This window comes from Schistocerca cancellata, chromosome 3 (genome assembly GCF_023864275.1).
Source record: "Schistocerca cancellata isolate TAMUIC-IGC-003103 chromosome 3, iqSchCanc2.1, whole genome shotgun sequence".
Lineage (NCBI taxonomy): Eukaryota > Metazoa > Arthropoda > Insecta > Orthoptera > Acrididae > Schistocerca > Schistocerca cancellata.
This window is the reverse complement of record NC_064628.1, coordinates 253,361,399-253,387,891: the sequence shown is the minus strand read 5'-3', so window position 1 is coordinate 253,387,891 and position 26,493 is coordinate 253,361,399. Positions and strand designations below refer to the sequence as shown.

The window sequence follows — 26,493 nt, the reverse complement described above, 5'->3', positions numbered from 1 at the left end:
CTGAAAACCTGGATCCTGACTGGCGGTTGCAGCAACTGTAGAAAAATAGGCCACCACCGTCTGGGCAATGTCTCATGGATTGGTTTGGCAAGTGCCATTCCCCACAACAGCAGCCATGGAGCAGCTATCTCCTCTTCCAGAAATTCTCCTGATGGTCTCCCATACAACAGAACTCTTTGTGGAATGATTCATAGTGCTCAGGAACCATTGCCATGACCTCTTTGTGCTCTCTCGAATAATCTGGCAACACTTTGCCCTCACCACCTGAATGGCCCCAATATTCTCTACAGTTGGCTGACACTTGAACTTATGCAGAGCTGCACACCTAGTCTGATTGCCGAGCGGCATTTGTCACTACACCAAGGGACAGGTTGCCTCTTCTGTTGCCCCATGAACTGTGGAATGGATGCTGCAGCAGCATGGTGGATCATTTTGGTAAAATGTTCCACCAATGCTTCGACTTTGGCAGAATGTTAGAACTGGGCTAGCTGCCTGTAAAGTGTCCAATGTGCTCTACTGAGCACCCATCATGGCAGTTTCCTTTTGGGTTCCACCCTATCTGGCAAGTGGATCCAGATCGGGAAGTGATCACTGCCGTGCAAGGTGTTGAACACTTCCCATGAGCCATGTGAGCAATGGCTGGAGAGCAAAGCAAGAGACTGATGGCAGAGAATGACCCTGTTGCAGTGTAGAAATGCGTGCTCTGTCTCTTATTTAGCACACGATGACATGAGATGCCTATGAAATGCTCTACCCCTGGGACAGGTATTTGCAGAGCCCCAATCACCACAGAAGATAAAGGGGTGGGTTAGCTGTGTATGAAGGTCGTTTAGTGCCTCTTCGTCAAGCACATCATGCAGCAGTAAGTACAGGCAACATATTGTCAATGGATGATGCATGTACACTGATATGGCCAATGCTCGTAAAGTCATTGTAAGGGAGAGAGGTGAGGAGTGGTAGTCGGTACTGACGAAAATACCTACTCCTCCTCTAGCTCTCTCTCTTCACTCAGGTCTTACTTTTTGTGGAGAACGTAGCCCTGAGGCTCTGGGTGTATGATGTATGGAAATTAGTCTCCTGGAGACACAGGCACAGTGGTGTACCCTAGGGCAATAGATGATGTTCCTCCACATGCATCCTGAACCCCCTGCAAATTCCACTGAAGTATGGGAGCCATCTATCATGGGGGTAGCACCTTCATCCTGTCTCTCCACCGGTGTGTGCAGACTGCAGTGGGTGGAGGTTCAGTTGTGGGGCAAGATGATTGCTCCACACAGACCTCATACTCCATCAGCTCTGGGGAAGAGTCAGATGAAACATCAGGTAGAATCACATCAACATGGTCGGATGGTTCATGACTTGATTTTACCTGCTGTTGTTGCTTTACAGTAGCTTGTCACAGTTTTGTGGGCTTTGCTGGAGCTGGAGTAGGAGTGGTAATGGCCGTGCTGGGCTTCTGAACAGCCTCAGCCATTAGAGGTGCCTGGGGCTCAGCCACATTGGCCACTGTACGTTTTCCTTCAGTTGTAGGGGGGTGGGAGGCTACAGGCTCTGGAACACTTGCTGCCTTGCAAGTGCACTGACACATCCAGGTGTTAGTGCCAACACTTGCCATTCCTGTTCGCGTAGAGGCATCAGCTTTCACAGTAGACTTCTGAAGCATTGACACTTGATGCAAAAGATGTAACAAATGTGGGAGGCTGCATGGACTTTTTGATCTCACCACAGGGCTGGCTGTTTTTATTTCCTGTACTTTGTATTCCTCTAGAAAGATTCTGCAGTCCCTACTCCAAACAGGGTGGTGCCCAGAGCAACTGATACATTTGGCTGGAGATGAGCAACCAACTCCTTCGTGAGCAGCCTTACCGCAGTTGCCATATGTCGCTTGTCCTTTACGCCCTATGGTAGTATGCCCAAAATGCAGGCATTTTAAGCAGTGCATTGGGTTTGGGACATACAGCTGTATGTTTAGGCAAAGGAAGCCTACCTTGATATTATCTGGGAGTTTGCGGGTGTTGAAGGTAAGAATGAAGGAGTCAGATTTTACCAGTTTTCCATCCACCCTTTTCATAATGTTCTGAACATCCATAATTACCTCTGGAGCCCACTCACTCTCCAATTCAGTAGATCAACAAGGTCCCTGCATGATACAACACGTTTGCTGAAGTTCAAAGTGCTGTGGAGCTTTGTATCGATGGCATACTCATCCTGGCACTTAGCACTCTGTTGGTTACTTATTGGGAACTGGATGCTTCAACCAACAACATCTCCTTTTGCAACCGCTTTACAGATTTTAAAGTCCCGGCAATTTCTTCTAAGCCTTTCTGGACGTAAAAAGGCAAGACTTTCTCAAAACTTCCTTCTTTCCTTTTTATCACTAAAAACACATCCTGATTATTAGCCTGTGTTCTGTTACTCTTCACTGCTGTGTGCTGCCTTATTCTCGTATCTACCCAAGCCCACTTATTAGTTGGGACGTTAGTACCTTCCAGCGGCCTACAGTTTCCACTGGGAGGAGTAAAGGAAGACTGCAGAGGATCCATTTCGGTCCCATGAACAGCTACGGAAATAAGGGTCCACTTGGACAGAGCCCCGCATGCCTGACTAAGCCTTATGCAACAGAGGTTTGGCAGGTTCCCCAGAGGTTGTCCACTAACGACTGTTCCACCTCAACAGCCATGCATCCCATCAGCGTGCAGCACACCTTGCGACTGAGGTTTTCTTTTATAGAGGTTTACTCAGTCCTCGCAATCCAGGTGGCCAAGCCAAGATCTCCGTTCCCTGAAACACAATGTTCCACTGTCATGGCGCACGGTGGTCACTGAAGCACGCCTAGAGCTTATGGTGACAAGGGACTGGCGGAGTTTACCAGTCCCCAGCTCAGGAATCCTGAGGTCGCCAAGCCCGTACCCAGCAAATGATTGCTGAGCCCCTGAGGACATCAATTATGACTGCAGTGGGCATGGGACCATCAGGATTCGACCGCTGATCAATGGAAACGTGTCGGCTTTTCGGATGAATCACATTTTTTGCTGTACTAGATCGATAGTCATCTCCATAAACGCCGTCATCGAGGTGAATGGTGGCTCAAAACATGCAGCACGCCACAGATGCAGGGTGGTGGAAGCAGTGTTATGTTACAGAAGACATTCTTCTGTGCTTGCATGGGACCTGTGGTAGTAATCAAAGACAAGCTGACAGCTGCATCCCTTCACACTAGAGGTTTTCCCTGATGGCGATGTCATCTTTTGGAAGTATAATTGTTCATGTCTTGGAGCCAGAACCATGCTACAGTGGTTTGAGGAGCATTATACTGAACTCACATTGATGTCTTGGCGACCAAATTTGCGCTATCTGGGTCGCAAACAGATGCCATCATGGCATACGCATATCAGTGGCCCATTATTCAGGCAAATTACATAATCTGTGCACAGACATCTTATGCCGCATACCTCCATAAATGTACTAGCACTCTGATGGACCCCTGATACACAGAATCATTGGTGTATTTCATTCCAAAAATGGACAAACAAGCTGTTAAGCAGGCAGTTATAATGTTTTGACTCATCAGTGTATTTCAAAAAGGCTTCTGTGCAACTTTTTATCATGCCACAAAATAAGATGAGAAGTAACACACCCAACACCGTACCCCCATCCCCTGAGCTGTAATCAATTACATTATGTTACACGAGTACTTGTTCAATAGATCATGAATATTACATTTTGTAATGATGTAGAACGGGTCAGTTTAACATAAGTTTTCTTTACACAATATAATAACAATTTTTTTTTTTTACAGTTGCTACTTCGTATCTAAAAATTCATATTTTGAGTCGAAGGAGTTGACATTAAGAAATTCTTTTAATTTGTTTTTAAATGCTGGTTGGCTATCTGTCAGACTTTTAATGCTATTTGGCAAAAGACCAAAGATTTTTGTGGCAGCATAATCCACCCCTTTCTAAGCCAAAGTCAGATTTAACCCAGAATAGTGAAGATCATCCTTTCTTCTAGTGTTGTAGCTAAGCACCTTGCTATCATGTTTGGATTGGGGTAGGTTGTTAATAATAAATTTCATGAGTGAATATATTTATTGCAAAGGTATCGTGAATGCCCCAAGTTCCTCAAATAAATGTCTGCAACGTGATCTTGGGTAGGCTAACTATTATCCTGATTACATGCTTCTGTGTAATGAATACTTTTTTCTCTTAATGATGAATTACACCAAAATATGAAGCCATATGAAAGCAGAGAATGAAAATAGGAATAGTAGGCTAATTTACTGGTAAGTTTATCACCAAAATTTGCAATAACCCTAATAGCATAAGTAGCTGAACCTAACCATTTCAGCAGATCATCAATGTGTTTCTTCCAATTCAATTTCTCATAAATGCACACACTGTAATTTGGAATATTCTGCCTCAGTAACAGATTTCTAATCAAAGTCTGTATTTATCAATGGTGTTATGCCATTTACTGTACAGAATTGTATGTACTGTGTTTTCTCAAAATTTAGTGAGAGTCTATTTGCAAAGAAGCACTTAAAAATTTTATGAAAGACATTATTTACAATTTCCTCAGCTGATTCTTATTTGTTGTGTATGATTACTATACTTGTATCATCAGCAAAAATAACTAGCTTTGCATCTTCCTGAATATAGAGTAGCAAGTCACTAATATACATTAAGAACAATACGGGACCCCAAGACTGAACCCTGTGGGACACCATTCTTGATACCTACCCAGTTAGAGGACTCTGCTGAGTTTTGCAGAATGTCTGTACTGTTAATTTCAACCTTCAACATTCTTCCAGTTAAATATGAATTAAACCATTTATACACTGTCCCACTCACACCACAATACTTAAGCTTATCTAGAAGAATTTCATGATTCACACAGTCGAAAACCTTTTGAGAGATCACAAAATACCCCAATGTTCAGTTATTCAGAGCATTTAATGCTAGATCAGTAAAAGCACAGAGAGCATTTTCTGTTGAAAAGCCTTTCTGAAAACGTAACTGACATTTTGTTAGAACTCCAACTTTACAAATATGTGATGCCAGTCTTGGAATACATTACGTTTTCAAACATTTTGGATAAAACTGTCCGAAGTGAAATTGGGCAAAGTTGTTAGCATCGGACCTATTCCCTTTTTCATGCACTGGTTTAACAATAGCATATTGCAATCTGTCTGGCAAAATGCCCTGTTTCAGTGAGCCATTACATATGTGGCTGAGAATCCTACTTATCTGCTGGGAACAAGTTTTTAGTACTCTGTCAGAAATCCCATCAATTCCATGCAAGCTTTTCCTTTTGAATGAATTTATCCTCTTCCTAATTTCAGTAGGAGAGGTGGGTTGAATTTCAGTTTTATCCAATTGTATAGGTATTGCCTCTTCGTGTGCTGCCTTGCATTTTCTAATGAATAGCTGGATCATATTTTCTCTACAACACTTAAAAATTATTATTAAAATGTTTTCTACTTCTGACTTTCTATTGACAAACTTTCCATTGAGTTTGATAGAAATACAATCTTCCTGTGCTTTCAGTTGCTCTCTTTCCTTTAAACAATATTCCAAATTGTTTTAATTTTATTATCAGAAGCACTAATCTCAGGCGTAATGCACATACTTCTGGACTTTTTAATAACTTTTCTTAATACAGTGCAATAGTTTTTATAATGTTTCACTGTTTCTGGATCATTACTCCTTCTTGCTATAAGATACATCGCCTCGTCAATGTTTACACCACTGCTACTCCTAACCCTGCATTCCATAGGTCATTCTCCAGTGGACAAGCAAGCGCTCGATTTGCTCTACACGAAACATCCAGCATCTCCAACTGCATTCCACTCAGAGTTAATTCCTATTCAATCAAAGACATTACCACACAAGAAAACAGCTACGTCTAGTACCAGCTGTGCTCAAAGTACTGCAAAGTCTTCCGTGTGAGTGTGACAACTAAACAGCTATCAAAGAATGGAAAATCCAGGATGGAATGTGACAATATTATGAAAAGGAAAGTTGCCACACACCATATAGCAAAGATGCTGAGTCGCAGAGGGCACAACAAAGAGACTGTCACAATATAATCTTTTGGCCAACAAGGCCAAAGCCTTTATCGAAAATAGATGACACACACACACACACACACACACACACACACACACATACACACATGACTACAGTCTCTGGCAGCTGAAGCCACACTCACACTAAATAGCTATCCATCAGATAAATACAACTGCAAAATTATGCCTAAGAACACAGTTGTCCATCGTTTGCTAAAAATAAACACCACCTGCATTGGAATGCACAGGAGGTAACTTTCCCTCCATTATACCCTCAATTCTTCCAATTCCTGTGGCCTCTATTTCTGCTAGCTACCATGCTCAGATGCTCAGTCATGTCTTTCCCACTAGTTACCGATTGTCTCGTCCCTTGCTCACACTTTCCTCTCTCATGTTCCACCTCACTCTTTTTGAGTAGCAACTTTGCACCCCCCCCCCCCCCCCCCCAATTGCTCATATGTCATAAGATCTCTCCACTGAATCATAATTGTTAACTGAATGCTGAAAGCTATCTGCCTCCGTGTCTCTTACCTCTCATTGCTCCACATACCCCACCTTATCCTAGTTGGTCCAGCCCTTTCCATCCCTCCTATCTATAGGTGAGTGCTTGCCTTTCCTCACTCATCACATAAAACATTTCTACATCATAAGCAAACTCCTGAACAAAATAAATAACTGATCATGTATCCGTAAAAGATCCAAATTTACCCATATGTTGACGTTAATGAAACATGTTAGAAATGATAGCAGGTGGTTATAATTAAAGTGCAGATACTAACAGAGGTTCAGCATGGGCTGTAATTATCATACAGCAGCAAAACTTGATACATACTTTAATGCATTAATGTGGAAGCTATTTATGCTTCTGGAAAAAACTTAGTTCAAATTTTGGCCACCAGGTGCAAATCTGGGGCTGTGAATGCAACAAAGATGCATACACTGATCAGCCTGAACATTATGACTACCTACCTAAAATCGGTATGTCCATGTTTGGCAAAGATAACAGCAGCAATGCATTGTAGCATGGAAGCAATGAGGCCTTGGTAGGTTGGAGGGTATTGGCACCACATCTGCACACACGAGTCACCTAATCCCCGTAAATTCCAGGGAGGGGGCGATGAGCTCTGACGCCATGTCCAATAACATCCCAGATGTGACAGATCAGGTTCAGATCTGGCAAGTTGAGGGGACCAGCACATTGGAACTCGCCACTGTTTTCCTTGAACCACTCTATCACAATCCTGGTCTTATGACATGGCGCATTATTTTGCTGAAAAATGCCACTGCCATCAGAAAACATGATCGTCAAGAAGGGGTATACGTAATCTGCAACCACCAGTGTACGATAGTCCTTGGCCATCAAGGTGTCTCGCACGAACTCCACTGCACCCATGGATGCCCATGTGAATGTTCCCCAGAACATAACCGACCCGCCGCCAGCTTGCTGTCTCACAGTACAGGTGTCAAGGAGCTTTCCCTGTAATACGACAGATTCGCACCCTGCCATTGGAATGATGATGAAGGTATCAAGGTCCATCAGACCATGCAACGTTCTGCCACTGCGTCAATGTCCAGTGCCGATGGCCCCATGCCAATTTCAGTCGCAGTTGCAGATCTCGTGGTATTAACATTGGCACATGCAGAGTCGTCAGTTGTGGAGGCCTACCATTATGAGTGTTCGGTGCAGTGTGTGGGTTCAGACACATTTGTACTCTGTCCAGGAGTAAAGTCTGATGTTAGCTCAATGACATTTCACCGCCTGTCCTGTTTTACCTGTCTGCCCAGCCTACGACATCCAACATCTGTAACAAGGGGTAGCCGCCCAACCAACATCTAGATATTGCTGCTTACACAGTTAGTTCAATACGAGCACCGGAGGTGTCGACAAGAATCTCGACAGTGCCAGATTTGTATCCGGTGGTCAAAATTTGAACTAATTTTCTTCCAGTGTAAATTGGTTCCACATTAAATCGTTAGCATATCTACTAAGCTTAACTGCCATATGATAATTCCAGCCCACGCTGGATCTTCCTGAGTCACCACACTGTAATTACAACCAGCTGGAACACGTCATATATTCTGTATAACAATATTTATCATAAATAAGATGCAAGGAACCAATAACAAACAATTCTCCAATCCACAATGCATTAACAGCAAGACTGATTAGGAAGGAATTTGAATTTTGCAGTATCAATTACCTGCAACAATAAATCCATGTTCCAAATCTTTAGCAAGTTTCCAAAGTGGTATCAAATTGAGTTTTGGATTAGGTGGGTAACTGCATCCCTTTTATTTATTTGACAAGTTTTTAGATGCATATTTCTGGGATACATTTCATTTTCACTCATGATTTAGTTATTGTTATCAATTATGAAGGTCCCAATTCTTGTAGTTCAAATTCTTAAAATGTTTTACAATAGTTATCATGTCTGTCCTGCTTCTATGTCTTCATGGAGTACACCGAGTTCCCTCTCTGTTTCTGCTTTCAGAAAACTATTTATTTGTTTATTTTATCTTGTCATTATAGCTCATTCCCTGGTTTTGTATAGAAAGAAATGGACAGAGTGACAATAAAAATATTGTATAAAATTAAGGAACACACCCCACAACCACCGGTGCACGTTATACGTCTGCAGTCAGGATCAGCCAATATGCCCATACCACAACCTGGCTGGGGGCACAAGATACCGCCTGCTTGCAGCACATACTCTTCAGCAGCAAAGCGCTGATACTGTGCATACTGAAAAAAACATACATACACAGGAATTTAGAAAACAGAACTGATTACCTACATATTCAGGTTCCTGAAGCACATTAATCAGAAAACGAAAAATTAAAATTCGTTAAATTTACTGAGCAGCCCTACTTTGTGTTATGGATATTTGATTGCACAAGATCACTGCTGTGAAGTTCAAAAAGCTGAAACATGAACTTATAATTACGGTTAAGTGATGACAAAATTTTGTATTATCAGTGTTGGTACTACAGAGCTATTTATCCATTACTAAATATTTGTTATTTGTTACTTTCATTACTAATCACTTCTGACAAAAGACATGTCATTACCACTGTGTTGAGATAAGCTAATGTAGTACAAATTGTATACATGGCATAATTCATATCAATATTCTGAAGGTGAGATGCTGTTTTTGGTGATTTTTGCATTATAGACTGTGTACAACAAAAATTATGTTTGTGGCCTCAATGAATTAAAGTTCTACCATAAACACAATATCTTAGCACAATTTTCTGAAATAAAATGGCAGTATATTAACTGTTCCTTTCTGGAATCTCAAAGAATGGACTGTGAGTACAGTTGACTCCCAGTATGCGGTATACTTCAGAATTTGATATACCAGTACAATTATTACTGTAGTTATTATTTCATATAAGGTGTATAGTATGATCTCACTATCGAGAGAAGCTGCAAGGGAAAATTAGTTCCAAAAACATATGAGATACTGTCAGTTCCCAATAAAAAGCGAAATTTTTGCAGGAGTAGGTTTGTGAGTATGAACTCATATGCAGTGCTGTTACTGTAGGCATAATTCAGAGCTTGATTTCTACTGCTGCTAACTTGCTGGGAGAAGTGTAGACAGTGAAAAACAAGTAACTGAGATAATGTGCAAGAATCTGAGAATAATTTTCAATATGCTAATAAAGATATAAAAGTGGTTTTAAAAGCAGCTCAATTCCGAAGAAATTTCTTCAGTTGCAGATGGGTGTAACATTCTTTCTGTCTAGTCCAAGGAGCTTCCTTGGTATTGTGTGAAGTACCGTATTTACTCGAATCTAAGCCACACTTTTTTTCCGGTTTTTGTAATCCAAAAAACCGCCTGTGGCTTAGAATCGAGTGCAAAGTAAGCGGAAGTTCTGAAAAATGTTGGTAGGTGCCGCCACAACTAACTTCTGCCGTCTAATATATGTAGCGATTCACATGCATGCTTTTCAGGCACAAAGATAAATACTGGCGCCAAAACCTCTGCGTCATTAAAAAAAAAAAAAACGATGGAAGACAAAATTTTTTCTCCGCCCCGAGTTTCGACCACTGCATTTTCATACATTATCCAACGAAGTAAATACAAATTCCGTATTGTTAGTCTTCCAATGTAGCAACATTTCAATGTACTGTACTACGAAAATCCGACTGGCAAGACTGTTTGGGATGTTTGTCAATATGGCCAACTCTACGTTCTGAATTTTTTCTACCTATGAGAAGAGATGGTTACTAATAGGAACTTTTATGAATTGTGAATCACATGCAGTATTCTCTTCACCATAAGAATAATATGTATATAAACATTTTACCATGTATTCTTTCGTGTTTGCTGCTATCTCGTTTAAATCCTGTCCGCTTAATAAACTACGAAACTAGAGTGAGACAACAGCAAACGCCGAAGAATATACATATCATTTCATGTTTATATTCGTATTATTCTTATGCCTAATAGTGATAGTCAGAAATGAAGCACGTCAATTGACTAGATTTTTAAATCTAAGATGACTAATTTCTGTGCAGAATGTTATGTACTAAAGAGACGTCTGCAAAGATTTTCAAACAGAAAAATTTTCGCTAAACTCTCGTTCAGAACATCTTCTATCATACGCAGTCTATTATTTGGTTCTTGTTGATCGTCAAAGAAAGCAGCAGTGTTAGTAACAACAAATAGCAGTCTCTTGCCATTGTTTCGCTAATGAGACGATTTCTCTCTTTTTCTTTTTTTAATTGTAAGCGGCGGTAGTGCGCACAAAAGCAAGCCACGCCGCGAGCGGCGACAGGCCGTAAACACTGATTATCAGAATGCGACAAACAGTGCATGACACAGTACAGTAATGCATTTTCAGCTTAGAGTGACGTAAACACCTATAACAAAGAGTACGGCACTTATAAGATCAAAGAAAAATAAGCAATCGATCCAAACCAGACGAAGCACGTGAAAAAGGAAGGGTATCCGTATAATTATGGACGGAGCGCCTGACACATAGCTATGGCTACCTGGTAAAGCCTAACTGCTTAGCTTACTACGCGAACCAAGCTACTGTAGCTGTATCATCATTCATTCGACCTAAATTGTGTCTCATATTACAATGGACCAACTTTGTTTCGATTTGGAGGTGCGGCCTAAAACTTTACTCTCCCCTTGAATTTCGAGTCTCATATTTCAGGTGCGGCTTAGATTCGGGAAAATTTTTTTTCCTTGATTTCGAGTCTCATTTTTCAGGTGCGGCTTAGATTCGAGTAAATACGGTAACATCTGTGGCCACAGGCAGAATTGACATATTCTTGATGATGTGTGGCACGTGAGGCAAATTATATGTGACATATTGCTCCATAGACTTCCTTAAAAACTTTTCACCCAAATTAATTCTGTGCATTTTTACACATATAACAAAGTTAAAATTGTTACTCCTACTTAGCTAGACAATGCAGCTTAGCAATCCAGCTACTTTGAAAAGGTTCTCAGATCTAAACACTGAATTGGAAAACAAGCACCGCAAACCCTCTTTACTCCATCTTCAACCACTTTCTAGCATCTCCTCCGTAACACAACACAGGATGACACCCTACAGTCAAAAAGGAAAAAAACAAAAGAATGCACAACTGAAGTTTACAATGGAACAAAAGCATTTACCGTAATCTATTGGACCTCGTCAAGTTCGCCTCATTGTCACAGAAGACTACATGCAGCTACTGATGTCTCCATATTCTGATATGAGACTTCTGTCCACTGAGCAAGTGTTCATTCATTAAACACAAAAACAAAAAACAGTGAATTTGTCACATCCACACATGGGAACCGCACTTGCCAACTCTTTCAGTTTTCCATAACAGTATAACATCTTTACTAACCACTGAAAGATCCAACTTATTACATGGAACACTTTTAAAATCACAGTTCCACCTGCCATGGCCTAAGATTCTGTCCTGCCCTTGCATGGGCTGCTGGCTGAATCCCTATTTCGTAAGTGCAAAACTGTTACACAAAATAATTTTGACAGTAGACCTTTTGGCCAATGAGCCTCCGGAGCAGAATGTATAAAATCCAAATGGTCATCTACTGCCAACGCTCATAACACTTGCTGTGAGTTGCTTCTTCCTGCCAACTCTCTCAGAAATTTGTTTCGCAAACGGTGTTACAGAAACACTGACCCTCCTATGGAAATCAACCGCCTTTGACAACAGCATGGTCAGCCCAGACCATCACCTATTTAGTCAGATTAAGGGAAGACCAGTTCATTATCTCCAGGCTGCAGAACAGCCTCCATTCCCCAGAAAAGAGAAAACCTGCACTGGCATTCACAACAGTGACCACCACTAACCAACGGTGTGGCCAGAAAATTATGTGTTACATGGGGGTTAAATTTTATACTGTACAAACACCTATTTTTGCATATATTACATTTTCCCAGGCTTTCAGACTGCTGCATATGATTACTCATTGATATGTTAACACTTCTTAGCACTAAAGACTGTACCTACCATTGCCAGGAAGTGGCTCCTGTTTTAAGCGCCTGCTGCTGCCTGTGCTAATTATTTGCTACAGATACCACGCACAGTCACAGTTCCCTAATCACAGTCCAGGTTATGCATGAGACAAGTCACAGGGAAGTTTCATCCCAGATTTCTCTCATCATCTGTATATGCTGTGTATATCTTGTGCTGAAGTAAACAGATAAATTAAGGCCCCTAATTAAATGAAAATACACCACAATTATTATAACAACACTGTTTCTGTAGGTCTAGCAGGCTCTCCCGGTGAGGCTTTGTCAACTTGGAAAATCGGATTTTCTGCCAGTAATCTGCATTTTACTTGCATGATATTTCGATCATGTAACTTGCAGTCTTCATAAGGTGCTCCCTGAGACCAAATCCAGTGTGTAACGGGTTCAGTATTTATGCCTATGTGGGGCTAGGCACTCTGTCATTGGTCTGCACCATACCCACTGCTCTGTATGAGGTACGTGTGGTCAGTAGCAGCAACCTTCTAGACGTAGCTGTTATGACTGCTGTGTGTGTACTTTTTGGCTGTTGCTGGTTGGTAATTTTGTAATCTGTCATTCTGTTCCCTCTCCAAGTTAGGACTGGATGTTTAGTCTTCTGATTGCCATCATTTAGACTTTCCAGTTGACTGTTGTTCTACTACTGCAGCCGGCCATGTCAGGTGATTATTCCGAGGTCTGTGCCCACTAGGTGTAGCTGTCACATTATTTTCTGGCACTGGTGTCAAACTGCCGTTTGTTCTTGAAATGACTGTCCTACTGTATTTGGTTTGCTGTCTGAAGTATCACCAGCTGTGCACCATGTGTTGGTTGTGCTGGGTTATTTGCTCTGTCACCATTTCCTAAGTTATTTCCTCCAGTGTTTGGCTGTTGCCTCCAATCCATCTTTAGGAGATTGAGTGCTGCATTCCAGGGACAGCTAAGATGATATCCCATGTGACCTTTATTTAAATGGATCTTTAATAACACAACCCAGTATCTAGGTGTCTGTATCTTCACATCATCTTAATACATAAAATGATTTAGTTCCAAACAATGTTTGGCTATAGCTGGTCTGGAAGCCTGTTTGAGTCTGGCATAGTGTTGGTGCTCCTTATACGTGATGTCAATGATCCTGTTGGTCTGATCGATATATGTAATACCACATTGATATTCAGAATGCACTGCACCCTGCTTCTCTGCCAGATGGTCAGAAGTACACGAAGAAGCAGAGAAGGTTGCTTTTTTGCCACATGCTGGACTGGTATCTGATAAAATCAGCAGAATTCTTCTCAAATATAATGTCACAGTATTTTTTGCTCATCAACCAAGATTAAGGCTCCGCACAGGCATAAATACTGGACCCATTCCACACTGGATTCAGAGAGAGGGAGCACCGGATAAAGATTGCTAGTTACGTTATCAAGATGTCGTGCAAGCAGAATGTGAATTACCAGGAGAAAAACCAATTTTTTCCAGAACATCCTGAGCAGCAAAGATTATTATATAAGTAAATGTGTTTACTTTCCATTAAGAATGTAGAAACGTGTATGTCATTGTTGCCAACTGTTAGTCAGTTGTTTCAGTTGTTTCCTAACCTTGAAACAAGTTAGTTTTCTGTTTTGTTCATTGAAAGAACATAACAACAACAGTGTATTTAAGTGAAACCACATAGTAACAAGAATTTACCTGTGGTATAACATTAATAAAAGCAGATTATTTGACACATTTATACAGTTTCTGTTAACATTATTACCATCATTTTTCCAAAATTAAATTCTCTACAGCTTCTGTTGAAAACTTTGTGCAGTTGTTTGGAATTTAAAAAACAAATTGGACGAAGTACTTAATAAAATAAATTTTTTACAGAATTACGTCTTTGCTTCTGTGGATGTTCTGGAAACTACTGCAGATACATATCTGGGACATGGTTTATTAGATTCACCAGATCAAGAACAACAAAATAAATGGAAATCATGCTTTACTTTAACCTCATACAGTTTTTCGATTGCTTAATATTAGCGAAGTTGCTAAATTTCAGGCAAAATCTTATATTAGCCGTAACTCCGTAACTAAACATTTGCGGATCTATGTTTATGTGAACTTTTTTGTTTAGTTTTACTTGTGGAATAACATATTAAAATATTTTCAAATCTTTGCGAATCACCCTGTACATGCTGCAGAATATATGATGCAGCAGTGCCCTCAAACAGAAACTTTTTGATTGCCTCTTACAGAACTACCTTCCTCCAACCTGAAATTGGTTTTCTGCAGGAGGACTTGGTTTAAAGGTAGTATCTGAACTTAACATAAAACTATTTTCAGTCTGCACCACAAAGCACTATGATTTAACAGACAAAGCCCAATTGGAGGAAGTTATGTCCTTGCCTCCCTCTGACCTGACCTGTTCATTAATAATGGGGTGGGGTGGGGGGGATTTTTAGTTTTTTGAGCCATAATACATCCCAAGAAAAAGAAGAATATTGCAAGCACTGCATAGTAACTCTCCTTGATTACTGCTTTCACAAAATACTTCCAGGAAACCTTACAACTGCCTAACAAGTATGGTATTTCTGTTACGAAGATATTGTTTTACTCCATGCAGCAGCTTTCGAAATGATATTGCAATTTTAATTACACATGTACATCAAAGTAGGAGGAAATTGATAACCAAATCCTCATTATCAATAGACAGTATCAGCATACACGTAAAGTAGCTCCGCAAAGTATGATGTGGATGTTTTGCTCAGAGAACGGGAACAAATGAATTTTGACAGAGTTGTGAATATGCAGACTTAACAGAATCAATCAATACTAAACATATTCTCCTCCCGGAATTTGATTATACTGAGAGTGAAACCTTGCTATTTTTCTACAGGTAGCTACAGGATGGCAGTCTTGAAAACTTAAAATGTAGCTCATCAGTATGAACATTACACTAAATGCTGCTGTTGACCAAAGCACGATCAGTTGTTTGAAGTAATGTTGTTTGAATAACATACGACATAATGTAAACAAATGCATCTGAGAGTTTCTGAAAAATTAGTGGTATATCAGAAGGAATGAAGGGGCCTCTATTGATCAATTAAGTGATTACAAAAGTGGTATGACCGCTTCTTAGGAAACTGTATCAACTAAGAGTAAATAGACAATCCGAAAAATATTTCACCTCCACACAAAATGCATGAGAAAGTTACTCACATGCTTATAAGTTTCCTCAAAATTACACTGTCTGGTCGAAATTGGCACATGGCTAAAAGTATGCAAAAAGTAAAAACTTAATGTCACACCACCACCATGTAATTAGGATATTAAAGACACCTGATTATGGAGATTTACCCTTCCACAGTCATTTTCAAATATTTCTATCTTATTCAAAGCATATTTATTCCACGTAGCACGAAATAGCATGTTGAACCTGTCACTGCTTTGAAAAAGTGATGCTCCATCAGGTCTGTTACATGCAGAAAAATAATCTTTTTTATTGTGACAATGTATAAAACATGTGACACTAGGTTTTATATATATTTTTTTATAAAGGCAGAAACTTTTTTTTACTTGCCTGCTGGGGTGTAAGTAAGTGGAAGTGATGAACTTCAGTGATAAGGGAATTTGGACAACCAGCTGGGCAAGGTAGAGTGTATCCGTACTCAGGATGTGACCAAAACTGACGATCACGCAGTCTAGATGCACAATATGTTTGGAAACATTCCAGACAAGTCACATGACTTGCATCACAAGGGAACACAAGAACTGGGTCCCTGGAATTCAGACACATCGTAAACTATCAAAGCAATGTTCAGCATTCAAATATATTGTACTTTCATATAGGTTATGAACAAAATGACTTAATTATAAACAAACTAAATGAAAAGTAGTAGCCATTTCAAAGGATAGTGGTGCTATTGAAAGACATTGAGGGCCGGGGGGGTGGGGGTGGGGGGGGTGGGAATAACAACAACAACAACAAAAAACATGTTTTGATCAGTGATGTAAACTACAGTATAGCACTTGTACTATTTGTTTTTTGAAATAGCCATTAGGTTGGGCCAAATATTAATTTCATCAATGCACTAAGGCATTAATGCTTGAACTGGAAAATCTGACCCAAGCCTCAACAGATATATCATGACAGCGTGCTACTATGGTTTGAAGAGATCGTAAATAGTTGGTAAAAGGCAGACAAGAGGTGGACTAATGAAGTATGGGGTACAGGAACTGCATGTTCTTGTTAACCATCATTTTAGCAATTCTCTGGATGACTTAGGGAAACAGATACGATATGCAAGTTGGAGTGGCAATCATTAAAACAAAGGTGTTTTTCATTGTGGTGAGATCTTTTGATGCCATTTCAATCATCCAACTTTCTCCTCTGAATGGGAAAATATTTTGTTGACAGCCACCTACATTGGGAGAAGTGATCAATGAAATAAAAGTAATCATGGTTCGTACGGAAAAGCTTAAGGTGTTTTTCTCACATGCTGTTTGAGTGTGGAACACTATAGAAACAGAGTGAAAGTGGCTTAATGAACCATCTGCCAGGCACTTAAGTGTGAATTTCAGAGTAGTCATGCAGATGTAGATGACTTCATAACAAACACAGCACATACTAAGATAAGACAAGAAGGAGATTCTCCAGCAGAAAGAGGTTCTTACTGTGACAAACCTTTTGAATTTCCTTCATGTTTTCGTCTTCTTTAAAGGCAAAGAGAGAAGATGAAGCAGTAGCCCATCATAGAGCCTATGTCTACCGTCATGTATTTTTTGACTTTCAGTTGTTAAAAAACAGAGGATTTTTTCTGGTACCAGTAGGAGGAAGGAAGGATTTGCGCTCAGCTAGTGAACGAGTGAGAAGCATGCCATTTTTAGCGAGTAATTGTAGACCGTCATTTTGGGGTCGCTATGAATAAGTGAGGAGTATGTATTTCATATGTGCACCGTTTAGAAAAATACAGTATTGTTTTATTAACAGAAAGGTCGTGTGAGTTGTTATTTCAAATAGTACAATAATTACAAGAACTGAAGCCCACCTGTGTACTTTGGAAAATTACGAAGATCCGATAAGCTTAATGGGAACACGGTCAAGACTTCAAAGGTGAACACGGCGACCAAACGTAGCATTATAAAGAATGGTAAGCACAAATCTACAGCGGAGAAAGAAACTACTTCGCCCTGCAAAATAATATGAACTAATACGAATTTCCAGGCATAGCTCAGCTTATTGTGCTTGTCATTCATGCTGAAAAATTAATCTCATTAATTCAATACATTTTAAAAAGCCACACATTTTATTATCATCTATTCCATTATATTTTTATATTATATTACTCATTGGTCTGAAGATGACCACAATAGTGGTCGAAACCGGTCACTGTAATAAATAAATTGTGATCAAGATTGTTTTTGATAATAAATATATATTTTTCCTTTCACATTATTTGATTTTTCCTTTCACATTATTTGATAATAAGTATTTGTAACACACTGATCACTGTTACTCCCATAATGTATTCAAAAGTGAAAAATATATAGTAAGGATCAATAAATCATCAGGGATCAACGAGATTTCTTTGGAGTGAGATGTATAGCAGAACACTGTGTGGTCTGGAATTGAGAATCTATGACAAACATTTCTGGCATAGAACTGCCGTTGCATGGAAGGCAAGCCAAATGGAACTAAAAGCGAAACTGAAGCATTTTAACAAACAATAAAGAAATGGTGCAGGGTGAGACATATTACAACAGTATGAAGTTTTAAGTGCTCATGTACTTGTAGCATGCAAAGTAAATATACACATGAAACTAAAAAAGACTCAAAAACCGAAATCTGAAATGTAGATGATAAGAATGAATTTATGAGCATATGTTGAAAAGTAATGGCTCCAAATTTTTTATGCAAAAACACTCAAAATAAAATGAACTTTATTAAGGTTCTACATCTTTATTCTTCATGTCTAAATACTTACTTCTCAGCATAATTTCTTGAAACTGTCAATGTAGAATGTTTGACTTTGTTGATGGAGCCACAACCTTAATTCTGTTCAAAGTGCTTCATCAATGTCAAAGTGATGTCATCAAAGACATTCTTTAACTTTTGAAACAGATGAAAATTTGATGGGACCAAGTCAAGACTGTATTGGGAATGATCAATGACATTCTCTGATGAGTTCATCAACACCATTACAATGAGTCTTGTTGGCTGTCATAAGCAGTCGTCCAATCTGAGTTGTATCACACACATTGAGGTTAGTACCACCGTTTCCTTCATTATCAGCATGAATAACTCAATGTCGTACAGTACTGATGTCGAAACAATCATCACCGTAAAAAGACTTCAAACTTCAATGGGTTTCAATTGGAGGCAAGTTTTTACAAGTTAAAAACTCAATTATAGCATGCTGTTTCTCACACACCAAAATAATTACATCAAACACTGCCATGTTACATGCTACAATTTGGAGCCTTATAGCAGCAGAGGGTTGCAACTTGGGTCATTGAACGGGTAATACTGACCAAGTAGCAGACATATAATAATGACATGCAATACCTCACCTAGTATGGAGAACAGCATAAAAAATTCAGAGGCATTGCTTTTCAGCAGCCCTAGTATTTATGAACACGATGAATAAGGGTACACCATATTAAATCACAAAACTAGTTTACCACATTAAAAAATGAAGGTTGTATCAACACAAATATAAGAAGAGAGAAGGGAGGGAAGAGAAGGAAGGTAAGAAATTGACTAGATGCGAGAAGGACTTGCACACTGAGGGTTTCATACAAACTTAATTATGTATAATGACAGTTCATCCATTCTGGGAATTGACAATCTCGAGCATTTTAACCGGTTATCAACACTGATACTGGCAAGGCACTGGTTCTGGGGATTCCAAGTTGTCAGAGAATGTTTGACTTTCAATAATATAAATGTCACATTAAAGTCATGTAGGAGGCAGCTGACCACTATTATTGTAGTCAGCAGTTATCCATTGTGGCTGACAGGGACACAAAGGTAAAAGTTAAACATCAGGCAAGTAATGATTTTATTGCTCATATGACATGTTTTGGAATTAATCCATCATCAAATATCCAGGAGCGAATACTGCACATAGATATGTCATTTAAAGTTGTCTGTGAAACATCAAGTTGTCTGTGAAACAAACATTTGAAGACTATTCTGTGTCATATTTACGTGCAGTAACAGCTCCTGGCTACATGATGGTGGATAAATTCCGAAATGCGTCATACACACAATTAAGTCATTTCTCACCTGAGATTTGATTTTTACCACTGCGACAAAATCAGCCTGAGTGCAGCGACAAAATCAGCCTGAGTGCAGAACTACTGATTGTTTTAATTTCAAGTTTGACATCATGTAACAAATGAAAAAAGAAATACTTTTCGTGGGATATAATTACAAATTAACAATTTTCAGATTTCTTTCCTTTACTTGTACTGTGAAATCTTGCTTCTTGCCAAGTTTCATCAAAGTGATAAACTAAAGTACCCTATAGGTTTTGATGAGTTATCAAAATATGTGTCATAAATAGCCATATCTTTTGACTGCATTGATTTGGATCTAATGATATTATACCATCAAAGGAATATAGACCTCAGTATGTGACATAAATTTCAACTTAATACGCCTACCTGTTTCTGAGAACAATGATTTTTAACGATCAGACAGACACACAGACAGACTGACAAGAAATTGATCCTATAAGGGTTCCATTTTTAACAACTGAGGCACAGAACTCTAAAAAGTAAACATAATAATAAAAATAATGAAATCTGATAATAATAATAATAATAATAAAAAACATTATGAAAGAGAGAGAGAGAGAGAGGGGGGGGGGGGGTAGATGAGTTAATGGAGGTTAAGTCCAGGAGGGTATGTTGGATGTCAAGTTCACACCTCTGGAGTTCAGGGAAACTAGTATCAGGTGTGAGATTATAAATAGCCTGTTTGGCATAGAATGCATTCACGTCCTTTGGGTCATGCTACAGAGTGTGTTCAGCAACTGGATAATGGGTGTCTCAAGGCAGACAGTTCTTCTACACCCATTCATGTACTTTGACAGCTAAATTATGATCATTATTTGATAAAACACATACATGATTTTTGAAGTTGCTCTGACTTTGATAGTGTAGGATTTACCAATTTTGGGGCTGGAGTAGATGACAGTGAGTGGGTGCGTAAGGCAGGTATACAGAGTATGCATGATTTTGGAGTAGGAACCTAAAGGTAGAAATGTGGCTTGACAAGAATGTTGCAGAGGTTAGGAGGGCAACTGCAGGTGGCAGTGGATGGTGTGTGTGTAGGATATCTGGGAATGAGGATCTGATTTCAGGGCTTCACTTTTGAAAGTCATAGCCTTGATGGAGAAATATATAGTGGCAGTCCATGCCTTGGAGGTACATCACACCTCATCAGTTAAGAGGGCATAGCAACCAACAACAGAGAAAACTGTAGAAGTATGATTGTACAAGTCAAGAAATAAATAATGCAAAAGGAACTTGCTAAATTGTTTACAGAATGTCTACGCAGAAAGACAATTCCCCAACACTGGAATAATATTCTAATTACTATACTTCAGAATAAAGGAAGCAGACAAGAAATATGCAACTACAGAACTATCAGTCTTTTCTCTTTAATATACAAGATACGCACAAAAATTACCACCGACTCTACAGAAGAAACATTGAATTTTAATTCGGTAAGGAAAAAGGTGACTTTTGAAGCACATATTCCACACCTGACTGTTTACTAGATCTCAAAGAAATTACAGAACAGGCTAATGAATATGATTTTACCACTTTGTTTGCAGTGAAGGAATGTATATCAATGAGATACCATTGTTTTTCCGCTGCTGCTGATGATGTAATTTTTGCCTCAGGTATATAAAACTTCAACAGCAAACGAAGAAACTTAAATGTAGGCTGAAAATCAATTTCAGTAACACTACACTGATGTACACCCAACACACCAAAAAGAAAGTAATAGAAATTAACAATGACGTCACGGCATAAGGTAATGTGTTTCTATACTTATGGTGATTGAAGACAATGATTAGATAGACAGTAGAAGAAATAAAAAGTAGCAATAATATAATAATAATAATAATAATAATAATAATAATCTTCATACTAACAACGAAATACTCACATACTTGTATTTTTTTTGGAGATTATAATGTTAACAACGTTTCCAAACATTTGAAAATAATACTGTTTACAATTACCTTTACATCAACACATGTAATAATGTTGTACATGGGATGAATAAGAGCAAAATGAAGAATAAAAATCAAGAAGTAAGCATAAAACCAAACAGCGCATTTGCTACGTGATAGTAATGAAAGAAAGAAAAACATGCATCATCTGTATAATAACATGGCAGTTAAGAAAAGTGTTTAATTCCCTGGAGAAATACATACTTAACATCGGTGCAAGCTAGGCATGGAACGTCATGTATGTTTGATTTGATAAGATACAAAGGAACAGCCTCATCATCTTCACCTTGAGATGGATGTTCAGCACACTTGAAATAGAACTGTGCAAATGTGAACCCTTCATCACCACCTGTCTGAAAAATAAATATACATTAGCAACTGGGTTATCTATGAAGATCAAAATTTATCATTATAGCTATTTCTTCCACATTCATATGATATTCCCTCTTTCAATTAACTACTCACACAGCCATCAGTTTCACAAATGCCTGTTATCCTATTTTTATCCAGTACATCCTGCCAGCACTGAGGATCTCTGTCCACAGTGAAAGCTCCACCTTTACATGATGCACAGCGCACCCGCAATTTCCCGGGTTTCATCATTTTACAAGGAGATGAACAATACACATAGAAATGTGCTCGTCTCTTTTCATGATCTATAAACAGAAACATATATAAATAATTGAATGGATAAAAAATAGTATTAGCATTGATTTTATCTATAAATGTCTGTTACAACTGTAGATTAGACACAAATCTAGATAAATCACAGGAACAGTTAGTAACAAGATCCTTATTTTTTTCCCTCTTCTTTTTTCCTTCCTTTTCTTTGGTATTTCACATCCTGTTGACATCAACATTAACAGGAATGGAGGTCTTATAACTATAAAAGAAACTATCTAGGTGATTATTAGATGGAACATTTTGTGGAAAGGAGGGGGAATCTCCATTTGAGGGACTCATGCAATAATGTGCTGTAATATCAGATAAAGCATAATCTGGTTTTTGATTTTTTAGTATACTCATCACTTGGTTGCACTGAGTAAGTTTCTTCATTCCTCCTGCACATTAAAAACTCTAAATTGATTAGCAACCTTAAGTTTTGGGTCAGTGAACTAGTTACAATCAAGAAGCTGCTAAAGGAAGATAAGATGCCAGGAGGGGGAAAAGAATAGTGGTCCTTTAAATTAAGCTTTCTCTCTGTCTCTCTCTCTCTCTGTCTCTCTCTTTCTCTTTGGGAGCTGAGGCAGTTTTTTGCAATGTGCCTATCTGCAACTCAATGCCTCCTCTATATGGTGAGAAACAATTAAATATGATACATGAAGCAGAGCCATTTTTACAAATACAGAGAATTAGAAATAAAGAAAGATAAAAATACTGTATTGGTCATTTTTTAAATATTGTACATCACAAACTGAAAAAAGAGATTTCTTGAAGTGGAAAAGTATTTGTTCACTTTCTGTCCTTTGGAACTACCGTGATCTATTTTCCAACAAGATAATTTTTAAAACTACAACTCTACATTATTCGTGTAGCTCAAACTGAACGAAAATAATCTATCTAGGAAGTATAGAAATCACCTGGGTGAAGGATAAATATTAATTTTATTATTATTACTATTATTATTATTATTATTATTGATACCTTCTTCAGACACCATTTCTTGGCGGTCTTTGCCACTAAGTTGAAGATCCACTAAAGTTTCGTTTAGCGGCTTAGCTGCCAAGCTGTGCGACCTTCCTTTGCTACCATCAGCTCTGGGAGATGGCTGTATTTTCACAGCATGCAAGATGCTTTGTTCTCCCAAATCACATTCCTTCAAGAAATGAAAGACCATATTACATACGTTATTTACAACAGGAGGACGAATGCAGGATGTTTCGGGCTATATCATGTATGCTAAGGTGTTGAGGGCAAATCAGGTTTTCCACAAATAGCTACAAAAACTCCTAGAAATGTAGAGATATATGGGTAAGTCAATAAATAAGTTGCACACATCAGTTTCTCTATTAGAATGTTTAAATTCCACATGCATATTCTGACAGCAGATAGCAGCATATGTATGTCCGTAGTAGAGTCTGCAGGACATCACATGGCAGCCAGTGTGAGATGGCAGTTGTGCTCAATGAGTGTACCCAAGTAGAACAGTATGTGATTGTGTGGTTTTTGTGGGCCAAAGGACTCTCTGCACAAGAAGTGTGTCAAGAAATGTGCCCCATGTATGGTGACACCTGTTTATCATTCAAAGTTATATCCAACTGGATCCAGGAGTTAACAAGGAAAGGCATACATCAGAGATCAAGAACATCCTTTTTGTCTTGTGGCAGTGGGGAAGTCTGTGCATGGTGAATGCCCTGAATGTTGACCGATGAACATAAAATGAAGAGAATGAGTCTGTCTTTCCAGAACCTCATTTGGTTCTCTGAAGAAGGAAAGGATTTCATGGCATGAATTGTTACCAGGGATGAGTCTTGGGTTCAATACTTTGAAATAGAAACCAAATGACTGTCCACAGGATGGAAACATTCCAAATAGAAACCAAATGACTGTCCACAGGATGGAAACATTCCATGTTCCCAACAATGAAAAGGTCCAAGACCATTCCACCCGCAAGGTTCTTCTCATCATGTTTTGTGTCATGCAAGGGGACATACTAACGAAATTCCAGCCTCACAGTGAGACAGTGAATGCCTCTCATTGTACTGTACCACTCTGCAGGAACTTTAACAGGCCATTCACCACAAATGATGTGACCTCTTGACAAAGGGAGTGGTCTTTCAGTCAACAATGCCCGTCCTTACACACAAAAACAAACAAGATGTTTTTATGAATATTTCATTGAGAATGCTTGGAACACCTATCCTTACAGTCTTGACTTAGCCTCCAGTGACTTTCATCTGTTTGGGCCTATAAAATCTCATTTTTCATGGCCAAAGATGTTACATGTTGACTGCAACACACGTCTGAATGTACAAGTGAATATGTAAAAAAGTGAAATAAATTTCGGGAACTTATGTTTATTACTACTGCCTCTATGCCGTTTTATGACTTATTTATTGACTTACACTCATAATTTTCACTGAAATATATTAATTTACAAGGGAATGTTAAAAGTCAGAAATTCATGGTTACAAAATACATCAAAACATATAAATCATGTTTAATACTGTGAAAAAATAGTATAGTACTTTCAGAGTGACTGAATCGAGAATTCCCATCTAAGTTTTGCACTCTTGCCAGTAGTTTGCAGCAGTTTTGGTGGGTGAAGATGAGCTTTAAGTTTCTTCAGGATGCTGGCATACTGCACGAAACTGACTCTTCTTCTTTTTTTGTTAATATTTGAGGGGATCACATCCAAATGATCCCAAAATATACTTGCAATCACATTTCCTGCATATTGCTTGTTTTTAAGATTTTTTTTCCTTTTCAATTCAGGTTCAAAGAAGTGAACCTATATTTCAAAATGTTTACCTTTTCTATTTTTTTAATTCTGTGCAGTGGTTGGTGGCTATTGTTTACCATATGTTTCTACTATGGTCAATCTGTTCTTACAGTATCCACGTTACAACAGCTTTTACATAAACCATTTAACAACAATAGTAACCCCCACTGTCTTAAGGACTGAAATGCTCGCAATAACTTTGTCAACTTTCCCTCTACAGTCAGCAAAGACAGTGTAACTGTAACTATCAACAACAAAGCAAGCATCTAAACTGTGCTGATATTTACTGTAGCATCCCTGAAACCAATATTTAGCCTTTCATAAGTGTCACCTCAGCACTCGGGAATTATGCCATGGCCTATTGTCTAATAAGCATGTCAAAGTTTGTTAATTTCTCAAACACTACCTTTGCCACCAGCCAATAAAACACACAGAAATTTCCAAAGAGTAAAGAAGAAGCTTAGAAACTGGTATGAAAGTCAATTTCTTTACAAAATTTATCAGCAAGCAGAAAGCACTGACTGTAATTTATGAACTGCTCAAAAATAAGTGCTGCATTGACTGCTAAGCTGAAGTTGTGTGTGGATTTAAGAGGAGGAGGAGGAACTGAATGAATACATCTTAAAAGTACTTTATCTGTTCTAATAATAAAACTGTAAAACTGTTGTCTGTCTTTGAACACCTTAATTGCCAAAACTAATGGACAGATTTCTTTGGGATTCTCACTGCTAACTTCAGCGCTTCATAAAAATAGGATCATAGAAAAAAAAAAAAAAGATATCGTAATTTAAAGTTGTACTCAAATTTTCTTGTCTGCCTGTCTGAAAATGCTAATCTCCAAAACTACTGGCCAAATTTTCTTGGGGATTTCGCAGATAATTTGAGTACAGCTTCTTGGCACTGTACAGACCTTATTTCATCAAAATCAGATCGTGAAAAGAAAAAAGTGTCCTTACATATAATAAAAATGTATCGATGTATAGTCTGCATTTCCTCCGGAACCACTGCACTGATTTCAAGCAACCTTGGTACACATATCACTCACTGTCTGAAAGGAATTGCTGTGGGGTTGGAGGGTTGGAAAGAATTGCTGTCAAAGGGTTTGGGTACAAGTAAAAAGGCATGTTGGCCACAACACCTGAATACCCAGATTTTATTCATCCAGTATTCGAGAATGCGAGCACTTAGTGACATGCAACAGACTTTACATATAATTTCAAACCTTAACAAAACTATTTTACACTGACAACCAACACAAATGACAAAAG

General features: G+C 38.7%; 1 protein-coding gene across 1 annotated transcript in view; it reads right to left on the bottom strand.

Annotated features, from left to right (window-relative positions):
• LOC126174899 (E3 ubiquitin-protein ligase parkin) overlaps window positions 1-26,493 on the bottom strand; it is a 58,549-nt gene that overhangs the window by 10,992 nt on the left and 21,064 nt on the right. The window contains exons 2-6 of the mRNA XM_049921323.1: window positions 23,428-23,599; window positions 22,249-22,439; window positions 21,988-22,136; window positions 16,113-16,311; window positions 8,673-8,810 (exon numbers count right to left, since the gene is read on the bottom strand). Of these exons, the coding sequence (XP_049777280.1) occupies window positions 8,673-8,810; window positions 16,113-16,311; window positions 21,988-22,136; window positions 22,249-22,439; window positions 23,428-23,599 (849 nt within the window). The remainder of the gene's footprint in view (window positions 1-8,672; window positions 8,811-16,112; window positions 16,312-21,987; window positions 22,137-22,248; window positions 22,440-23,427; window positions 23,600-26,493) is intronic.